We start from the raw sequence: 11,521 nt of genomic DNA, 5'->3' as shown, positions 1-11,521 counted from the left end.
AAAAATTAGTATACTAAACATAGACAGACATGTAAATATGCATATAAAATACATACATATATGGGATGGTGTAAGAATTTATTTCATCATATTTATAAATAGGTGAAACATATATATATACAACTTCTATACAGACTTGTTATATAGAAAATCTGCTTTAAAGCTACAATAAAAAAATTATATTAACAAGCTAAGGTATTTTATAACATGTTTATATGTAAATATATACATAATGTTGAAATGTATAAACAGAAAATAGTAAAACGGTCTTCGTCTTATTTAATACTTGATAACCTCCTGTCTATTTATATCAAACATTAATAAATAAAAAAATATGTGCGTTTTATTAATTCGTATTATTTCTAAAGAGCTGAAAAAAAAAATAAGGCCACCTTGATAAAGGTATTAGTTTGCACATATATAATATGCAATCAAACTATATATTCAAAACAAAACAAAATTTATCGCCAATAAGGGGGTTACTTAAAAATTAAATAAAAAATATATATCATATGAAAAAAATATATTTAAAAAAAAAAATGCGTCTACATACGTTTTTTATTTAATAACTACAATACAAAGTATTCAAATTAAAAGTGTCAAAGGATATAATAACTTTTGTATGCGGTTTTCCAAAACGAACAATATAAAAGTTATTATATTAAGACGCTTTAGTAAATGTATTAGAACAACAAATATATATTGCAATCATGGCCATTATATCGATGTAAATGTAAATGTAAAAGCAAATACAAATGCAATGTTTTATATGTATATTATGGTTTTATATACAAAGTTGTTAATATATATAAATATGTACAGCTAGGCATATTGTTCTTAATATTTTCTAAATTCTATAAACATATATGTTGTAATAAACAAAATTTGTGCATTGATTATTTTTAAAAAAACTTAAAAAAAATATGTAATTATTTGAAATAAATACAACTGTTATTAAATATATAATTAAATAAATATATATATATATTATATTAAAATCACATAAACATTTAAGTACCTCATTTTAATATGCTTTTATATGTAAAAACAAAGGATAAATATAATAAAGTAATGAAAAAAAAATTATTATTTTAACTATTGTTAAAAAATATATTATATAATACGTTTTATAGATAAATATATATATATGCGTTGTGACGTTTTTTTTTGCCAAATTTTATTCGTCGTTTTATATTAATATTTTTAACATTTTTTTTTTAATTTTTGCATGTTTATACAAAAAAAAATTTAATAAAAAATATATACATATTTGTATTCTCAAATACAATCAGAATAAATAAAAAAATAGATTATATATATTGTAATTTTCTTAAAACAATAGGTTCGATTTATATATATCATACAAATGTATTACAAGTACTCAAGACGCTATAAAGGAAAAAATATATTTAAGATTGATTACTAAACATTTGCACTTTTCTCACAAAAAAAAACAAAAAAAAAGGAAAAGAAAGGGAATTGGATTATAAATAATGGTGTTAATTCATTTTATCAAAGTGTTTAAAAAGCTTAAAAACGAATGCTAATATTCTTATTAATAATGGTTTAATTTTAAAATAGCATATATATGTATACAAAAAAAATAAAAATATATTTTCTTATTATTGTGATAATTGAATTATACCTATTCCCTTCACTAATATGAAAATATTTTAATTGTAAAATAAATATATTTACTAATAAAATGGTATTATTTTAAATTAATTCCTTATAAAAAAATTAAATAAATAAAAAAAACGAAGCAAAAGGAAAATAAATAAGATATATAATTGAATATATATGTGAATTAAAAAAAAAAAAAAAAAAAATCCCACACACAAGTTTTCGAAGAAGGATAAATTATATAGATATATATATTAAAAATAGATTGAGCATAGTAAACCGCTTTTTATTTTTTGGCTTTAGTGCTTATATGTATAAATATATATAAAGGTGTAGGGAAAAAAAAATATATAAAATGAAATATGATAAATCATTTGGGAATAATGATAAAGATGATAAAACAAATGATTATAATTTGAAAAATTATAATTATAATAATAGAGGTAGTAACAAACGATATGGTAATAATGAGGACCATGGGGGGTATAACAAATTACCATATCATAATAATAGGCCACATGGAAATAATAGGTTTAATAATAAATTTGATTCGCAAAAACAAAATAGCTTATACTTTTCACAAAATACAAAAAAAAACAATAATAATGAAATAAATAATAAAACAATAGATAGGCGAAATAATAAAAATAATGACTATACCCGTCCCTCTTATAAAAAAGGAATAAATAATGACAAACATAATATAAATAATAAATCAAAAAATTATGCACACCCTCATAAAAAATATATAAGACCCGAAAAAACGTTTAAACAAAAGTTATACCACAATAATAATTATAATTCAAACCATTTTGATAATAATAATAATAATTGGAATAATTGTGATGATAATTTTTCTTTTGGCGAAGATAAAATATATGACATGAATGAAGATTATAAAAATATTCATGATGAAACTTATTATGGCAATTACACTAGCAATGCTAATATAAATAAAACACAACAAGAAAATATAAATATAGAATTAAGTAATTTACATAGAGATCTTCATAATTTATTATTTAATGCATCGAACGTGAATGAAAATGATAAAAATAACGACACCTCTGATGATAACCCAAACAATAGTGCACTACATAGTGTTGATCAAAATGCGGGACCATCTTTAAATTTAGAATCTCAAAATAAAAGTTCTAACGATAGTGTATTAAACACATTATCTTTTTTAAGAACAATTCCATTCAAAACATCAGGCAGTGTTAAAGATAGCAACAGTAGTATTAGTGATACTAATAGTGATATAGAAAATCGAAACTCAAATTTTTTACAAAATAATTTAGAAACAAATAGCTATTTTAATCATTCCAATGTAGCAGGTAACAATCGAATCAATGATGGGCATGTAAATAATTACATGTCAGGATATAATCAACAAATAGAGCATACAAACATGGATAGAACTATTCCAAGAGGAATGCATAATATGTATGGCTCTAAAGGGAATGAGTTTTTTCAAGAACCACCATTTTCGAATGATGAGCATAGTGATAGTAGCAGTAATATGGAGGATAAAATGATAAGACATAACAATTTTAATAATCGTAATATATATAACCAAAATAATGATAAAATAAAATTTGATGATAGAATAAATTTAAATGATAATATTTTTCCAGAAACTCAAATTAAAGAGTCCTTAAAAATATTAAATACTTTACAAGTTGATATAGAAAGAGTTTGTTGTTATATAAAACATTTTTCTGATCCTCCTGATAAATTATTTGAAGTTATGAGTGAAGTATTTCTTGATAATACAATATTATTAAATTCTAAAATTGCAATATTTTATGTTTATAATCATTTAATTCAAGAATTGAGAAATAACTATCGAAATAATTTTGATAAATATATGTATATAGCTAATAAAGGACTAGAAATTTTTGTTATACCAATATTAAGATATATATTAACAGAAGATGTGAAAAATATGGATATGATAAATAAATTTTATCGATGTATTTCAATATGGAATGAAAGGAACATATATAATAAACATATATGTGATCAATTAATAGCTTTACAAAAGAATCCTCAAAAAAAAATTGAAATAAATATAAAAAATATAACAAATAAAGCTCATACATTATTATCAAATGAATTATCTAATTTTGTACCCTTAAATTTTATTTTAAAAATGCCAAGTATTAATAATGAACATAAAAAGGCATTGAACAATGAAATAATAAAATCATTATTTATAAATCCGTCTAAGGAAACATTAAAAGGTTTAGATAATAAACATATTGAAGAAGCATCCAAAACATCAGATAAAGTAATGAGGATGTTTGGACAAGAGTTAATTTTAGTTAATTCACAAATTTTAGAATTAGCTTCTCTAATTAGTGACAATAATGATTGCTTAGTTAAATTAAGAGATTCCATGGATAATCTAAAGGATTGAATAAGCTTAGTATGTACAAGAGAATGTGCATAAATATGTCTATGGGCATTTGCACACACGTATATACAATAATTTTTTAACAATATTCTATTCGAATTATTTTTATTTGTTTTTAATAACTATATGATTTTCCCATTTGTTTTTTTGTGTTTACTTCAAGTTAAGCTTTGTGTAATATTACCCTATGCTTTTTCACTTTTTCATATACTGTATTTTTAATTTTTTTTAAGTTGCTTTTATGCGAATTTACCCAATTTATTATTCACATGCAATATGTGATATATCACATATGCACACTTACGATTAATATTTTTTAAAATCTTTTTCGGAAAAATTGATTAACATGTCATATTCTGCAATATGACTAATTGAAAATGTGAATACAAAAAAATTAAAGGTGTAAATAAAAAGTAGCGATAAAAAGTAGTGACAAAAAGTAGTGATAAAATAAAAATATAACGAGCCAACGGCATGAATTATGGCATGCATGCTAAATTTGGGGAATCCGACTACTTCCATGTCCTACGCCATTCCCTATGAAAATATAAAATAAAATTGATGAAATTATTTATGTTGACATACTATTTTATATGTAAGGACAGAGGAATAATAGGAGGTTGCAAAAAACGGGGGTAATGCCATAAGCAGTGACCCCAATGTATAGCCCATACATATAGATATAAATTTATTATTGGGTTATGTTTCTTACGATGAGGCCATCTGAATGTTTAAGGAATAAGCCAAAGACCTTTTCCAAAGTTCTCGAGTATAATCATCAAACATGATTATTTTAATTTTTTTTTCCTTCGATTTTTTATGTTCATTTTTATAAATAAGAGAAATAATGGAGTCACATTTATTAACAAACTTGATCATACTTAAATATTCATTATTATATTTATGTTTTATATTTAAAAAAAACTGATTTGCAAATAGATATCTTTTATTATTGTAAGTGTTAGAATTGTTTGTTTGTGTTGGTTCAATACTCTGGTTATCTGTTGTAGCTACTGATGCCGTAATGTTTGTTGATAGTACTTGGTCGTTAGTACAATCTGAATTAGAATGTGGATATAAATTTTTGACAGAATTTGTAATTGCAGATTTTCTAGCAAATATTTGATTTTCATCATTAATAATATTAGTTGTCATTCCTAAAAAATTATTCAAAAATATTTTATCATTTATAAAAATCGGATTATTTTGATATTCTTCATCACTATCTTTAACTGATTCAACATAAAGTTTTATATCATTTTTTTCTTCATCAATAAATGGACTTAAAAATATCCATTTGTTAAAATCTAATTTGAATACATATAAATGATTTTTTGTTAAAACAAATAATAATAATACTTTTTTTTTTTTATTATTAGTTGATATGCTCGTTCTAAATATATTACACTCTTCTTCATTATTTGATTGTGTATCTGAATTTTCGGATTCTTCTAATTTATTTTGAGAATCCGTTGCTTCAGAATAATTCGAAACACTTGCATCATCATATTCTTCGGAACTTTCATATTCATACATACTTTTAGCGCCATCTAAATTGTCTTGTCTTTTTTTTATTTTGTCTTTCTTACTTTTTTCAGACATTTCTTCATTGATTTCTTTATAGGCAAAGGATGTAATAATAATATTATGAACGTTCATATAATTTTTTAAATTATTTATAATTATAGTATCTTGAATTATATCAACTCTCGTTTCATAGTTGAAACCCGATAAAAATTGAGAATATAATATAATTTCATCTCGATAATATTTATTTATACTAATAAATATGTCATAAGATTCATATGGTGTATTTTTATCAAAGCATATATTACCCAAAACAAAAAAATTATCATTTATTTTGCTAATACAAATTCTTGTTATGTCTTTATATTTTTTTTCGGAATGAATAACCAACTTTGTATCTTTACATTCGGTTATATTACTTTCAAAGTGATCTGGAATGAAGACTAGATAATATTTGTCAAATCCGATAGCCAAAAAATACCACTCTATAGCTGTGCATAAGCAAGAGAATTAAAAGAAAGCTGTGAGTATATACGAATCGGATAGATAAGTATAAGTCAATACGAAATAAATTTTTTGAATGCGATTACTGCCTTACCATTGTTCCGGATGTATATGACTGGGGATATGTGGTAAATCTGGGTGGGCCGCTTGTTTTTTTGGGATAAGTGATTTTGTAAAAGGATTCTCAAATATATGAGTTTGTGATAAAAAAATATAGAATGAATAAGAGATTTTCTAAATAATATTTTATGAATAAACTTTTTATAATTTATAAAATATAAAATAAAATATTTGAGATTTGGTGAAAAACACATTAAATAGGAAATAGTATGTATGGTGTAGAAAAAGATAGTGTGTATATAATTATAATTTTTGTTGTGATATATATATGATTTATATTCTGATCCATGATGTATATTATTTATATAGATAAATAAATAAAGTAATAATAATATATTATTTTTATAAAAAAAATTATATAAAGAACAATCAACACACCATTTTTGTATTTCATTATATTGTGAAAATTGTATATATATAATTTTTTGTGTAAAATAATAAAATAGCTGACTTAATTCTGAAAAAAAATACTGATATTTATCTGATATATTATATTCATTATTTCTAAGCTTTTTAATAAATTCTTTAGATATCAATTTTAAATAGTAGCAAAATATATTATAAAAAATTAACATATCCATTGATTCAATTGCTCTTACATTTTTTTTTAATACCTCATTGTATAAACGAAAAAAATGTGCATAAACATTACAATCGTAAAATGAACATTGATTTAAAAGATTTATAAAAGCTTTTAAAACATTACTTTTTAATAAAAACTCTTCTACTTTTGTATAAAATTCGTTATCTATATTATTAATAATGATACTGTAAAATATTCTGAATGCACAATCTAAAATATATGGTTCATTAATTTCCCCTTTGTTACTGTTAGCAAATAGTCCCCTTTTGTTAAATAAAAGAATGTTAAAGGTTTTTAATTTGGGATTATATATTGCTTCTTTATTAAAATTTAATAATTCGGAAGATATTTTATCTAGTACAGTTACATTAGGATCGGATGATACGGATGATGTAGACGATGAATTAAAATCTGTGTCTATACTTTCATCATTAATAAAGCTTAATGAATTTTCTGTATTAGCATTTTTATTGTTTATGCTATGAGAGGTTCCATTTTTTGCACCGTTAGACAATTTTTTTAAAACGTTATTCTCTTCGGTGCTAGGCTGATTTAATAGTGCACCATTCTCAATCATATTATCATCGCTGGCCTTATTTTGATTATTGTCCTTTTCATTTGTGTCTTTTATTTCACCTTTTTCAGATAAACCTTCTTGTAGTAGTTTTTCATCATTAGTAAAATCCATATATTGTTCTTTTTTGGGGCTTTTCATTTTTTTTTTTTTGGGTTTAGGTATTTCGAACATGTTATCCAAATTAGATTCTATTTCATTATCAACTAATGATATATCAAATGTTTTTGTGAAATTATTTTTTGATAATTGTAAAAAAATTTTTTTTTTTTTTTGATGAAGATTTTGTAATTGTAGAGCCAAATCTTTGTACTGCATATTGTTGTCTTTTTCCTCATCCTTAAAATTAGTAATGAGATTTTTTAATTTCTTTTCTTTTAATCGTAATTTAGATATTTTCTTTTCATATTCTAATTTGTAATATTTTAAAACTCCAGGAAAATATTGTTCTTCTTGTTCTTTTTTTAAATCAGAAAAAATATCATGCTCAATAAACATAGTTAGTAAGGACAATAAATTTCCTATATACTGATTTAAAAAAATGGATAGTTGTTCTTTACAATCTTTTCGATCTATATCGTTCATTAATAAAAAATATTTAAGTATATTTTTTTTATTCCAATGTTTATCTTCAAGATTGCATAAATCAAATATATTCATATTATTTCCAGTTTTAAATTGATAAAAATATCCACTAAATATATCAGCCATATTAATTAAAAGACGGAAATAAATTTTTTTATTTTTTGATACATTATTTTTCATTAATATTTTAAATATATTTTCAATATCACAAGACCACGTTCGTTCAATTAAAATATCGTAATTTATATTTTCTTCACTATATAAACTATCTTCATTTATTAAAATATTATTAAAATAGTAAGATATCGATGGATTTCTCATAAAAATTCGTAATTCAATATATTTTGAGCATATACATAGTAGTTCCACAGTTACCTTGTTTAAATCGATTATTTCTGTTTCATAAATATGATTCAAATTTTCATTTTGATTTAATGTGTATGTACTAATTCCTATAGACATTCCTATATCAGCATTGATGTCACTTTTGAGAAGTGAGAAATTTGCTTTTCTCTGCAATACCAAATCGTGTAATAAAAATTCGTTGACAATACGAAATATGTTAATAATGATGTCTTTAAAATTGTAATCGTCTATAATAGTTTTAATTTTTTCATTTATAATTATTTTTATATATATTTTTATACAGTAATAATATATTTCTTTCCATTTGTTATTTATAGTAATATTCTGTTCATTCAAAATGTAAAATATTTTATTTATCTCTACAAATTTATAATCTTCAAAAGATAACTGATAAATAAATTTTAGCATACGAATTATTATGCTTTCATTCTTTTTTTCTAAAAATGAAAAATAAAATAATACAAAATTGTGACAAGTGTGTAAATAAAATTATGTACAATTCAGAAAATGTAAAATAAAAATAATGAGCTTACCTAGACATGCAAATAAATAATGATTTATGTTACTGTTTCTGAATTCTTTTTTTACTTTTATAGAATATTTATCCAATTCTTTTTGAAAAAAAAAAGCAATGATATCTAAAATTGATTTAACAATCTCAAATAAATAATTCTCTATATTATCATCCGAATGTTTAAAATGATTAAATATATTATTATATTTATTTCCAAATAATAATGGCATTAATATTTTAAAATTGTTTGTATTTTGCAATATATATTCAATATTATTATTATATGTTTCTTTATTTTTTAAAATTAATAATAAGCCTTCTAAACTAGCACTTAAATAATAAGGATTATTTATATCCATCTTAATTGCAATTAAAAATAAATCAATAATATGCATAGTGTTACAAAGCTCTATTAATGTTTCTTTGCTACAACTACAAATATTATTTAGTGTTAAAATTGTTAAATTAGAATATATAGATTTATTTTGAGATATATCTGTTTCCCCTATATTTACTATTTCTTTTATTTTTTTAAAATATAACATTATATGTAATTTTTCATTTATAATCATTTCACAATGTTTAAAATGGTTTCCACACAAATTGCACACAGTCAGATAGACATCTTTGAGATAATCTGGAGCATCATCAAAATCGGCATCTTCATATTTTTTCATTTCTTGTATAAGAATCTGTGAAAAAAAAAATGCATAATGTGTATGAAGTAATACAATTACAATGATAGCTATATATTGCTATCCTACTTAAAGGAGTTAAAAAATGCTGGAAAAAAACTAACTTTTAAGAGCCCCTCATCATAGGCTATTAAACATATTTCCTTATCTAAAGTGCAAACTGATAAAAGCCTTAAAATGCTTTCATTAAATGAACTTTTTAATATTCTTATAACTTTATATACACATTTTTTGAAACAATTTGCTATGACTTTATCCCGTGGCAATGAATTCAGCCCGACAAATATATTATCTATGGTTTCCTTCTAAAAAGGTAAGTTAAACAGGTCAAGTAAAATATATAATAATAAAACAGAAGCAGTAAAAGTGGTTACTATATTGAAAAAGGTGGAACACACCCGCATAAACATGTGCTTACCTCTGACGAATTGAGGATAGCCGATGTGACTATTTCCTCTAAAGCAGAACATATAGCTATTTTATATTCATCATTTAGAGCTAAATTACATAATATGGTTAATATTTTTATGTTGAAATTATAATCATTAATAAATATTAGTTTTGAAATTGCATATATAAATGTATTTCTAGAATCTTCATACTTTTCTAAAACAATTAATATTCGATCTATAATTTTGTCAATAGTCAATTGGTTTTCCTTTGTTTTTTTCTCCGTTTTTGAAAAAAGAGACTTCCTAAAATCAACTGGATCCTCATAACACAACGTTGTTAATTCATCAAGTATGTTTACATATTTCCAATAATCATTTTCATTCTTAATTATTTCTTCTATCAATTTTATAATATTTTGACTATGACTAAAATTGTCATCTGTTTCTTCATTTGAAGTATTTATGTTTTTTAAAATTTTTTTAATCATTAGTTATAAAAGGTGAATACATATTTGAAATGTTTATCATCATTGTTACTTATAATTTTTCTTTTTTCCATATGAATGTATGTAAAAATGTATAGTCAAACACATATCTTCTATATTTCAATTCAATAAAAATTATGTTTATAATTATGTTTAGCATAAGTGTAAATTCATATTTTATATTAATGTGGGTATATCATTTATTTTTTTTTATTTATTAATTTTTTTTTCACTTTTTTCTTCGTTTTTTGGGGCTGGTATTCATCAAATTTTGTCGCTATATGTGCTTTGGCTACTTTTGCAGTTGCTGCTTATAATTGTTGGATCGAAACATTTTTCATTTTAGATATTTTAAAAAAATAATTTATTAAATTAACAAAATTATGAAAGATTCCATTTTGATAGGTGTAATAAAATTGAATAATAATTGTAAAAATGAAAAAGTAGAGTGTTACACATTTTATATATTTCCTTCCTATTTTCTCTACATGCATAGATTTTTGGGAAATGGCTTTACAAAGATAATGAATGCATACGCATATGCATATTTGGGGTTTTGTTAAACTCGCATAGAAAATTAATAAATGATAATACCGGTTATAATATAGCTATTTTTTAATAAATCGAAAATGGGCAATAAATATTTTGATAAAATAAGGATGCATATTGATACTAGCACAATCTATATATACAATAAATAGGATGAAAATACGGTTCAGTCAAATATGAAATGTAATAATTAGCATATACGGTCTTATCTTGAATCATCAACCCATTTTAATAAGGCTCATAAAAATTGTAAGCATATCAATGATTATATTAACTTAGGATATGCAACAAAAAACAGAAAAAAGGTATTACATTGCGTGGGAAGAGAAAGGAAGAATGTGGCTACATCAATTTTAAGACAATGATGATAATTTCGTTTTAAAATTTAGACTTAACCACGAAAAGTTTTCTTTTTTGTGCTTATTTGACTTGGTAATAAAAAGTGGGCATAATGAGAGCATATGGGTATAAGCATATTATAAATACGAATAAAATAAAAATAATAAAATTGTATAATCCATTATTTAAAAAATATATATATTTTTTTTGAAAATAAAAATTAAAACTATTATGTATCCACTGTTC

At 22.5% G+C, this 11,521-nt stretch overlaps 2 protein-coding genes across 2 annotated transcripts; one reads left to right on the top strand and one right to left on the bottom strand.

The window, feature by feature from the left end:
- Positions 1 to 1,978: 1,978 nt before the first annotated feature.
- Positions 1,979 to 4,045, top strand: PCHAS_0709500 (conserved Plasmodium protein, unknown function; the record flags this gene model as incomplete). The annotated part of the gene is made up of 1 exon (XM_736904.2): positions 1,979 to 4,045. The coding sequence occupies one exon, from the start codon at positions 1,979 to 1,981 to the stop codon at positions 4,043 to 4,045; it is 2,067 nt and encodes a 688-aa protein (XP_741997.2).
- A 509-nt stretch (positions 4,046 to 4,554) lies between these two features.
- PCHAS_0709400 (conserved Plasmodium protein, unknown function) lies at positions 4,555 to 10,390 on the bottom strand (the record flags this gene model as incomplete). The annotated part of the gene is made up of 6 exons (XM_016797634.1): positions 4,555 to 4,579; positions 4,755 to 6,060; positions 6,168 to 8,738; positions 8,835 to 9,507; positions 9,615 to 9,815; positions 9,929 to 10,390. The coding sequence occupies 6 exons, from the start codon at positions 10,388 to 10,390 to the stop codon at positions 4,555 to 4,557; spliced, it is 5,238 nt and encodes a 1,745-aa protein (XP_016653569.1).
- Between the last annotated feature and the right edge of the window lie 1,131 nt (positions 10,391 to 11,521).

Source organism: Plasmodium chabaudi (genome assembly GCF_900002335.3).
Source record: "Plasmodium chabaudi chabaudi strain AS genome assembly, chromosome: 7".
NCBI classification, from domain to species: domain Eukaryota; phylum Apicomplexa; class Aconoidasida; order Haemosporida; family Plasmodiidae; genus Plasmodium; species Plasmodium chabaudi.
This window is presented reverse-complemented; position numbering and strand designations above follow the sequence as displayed.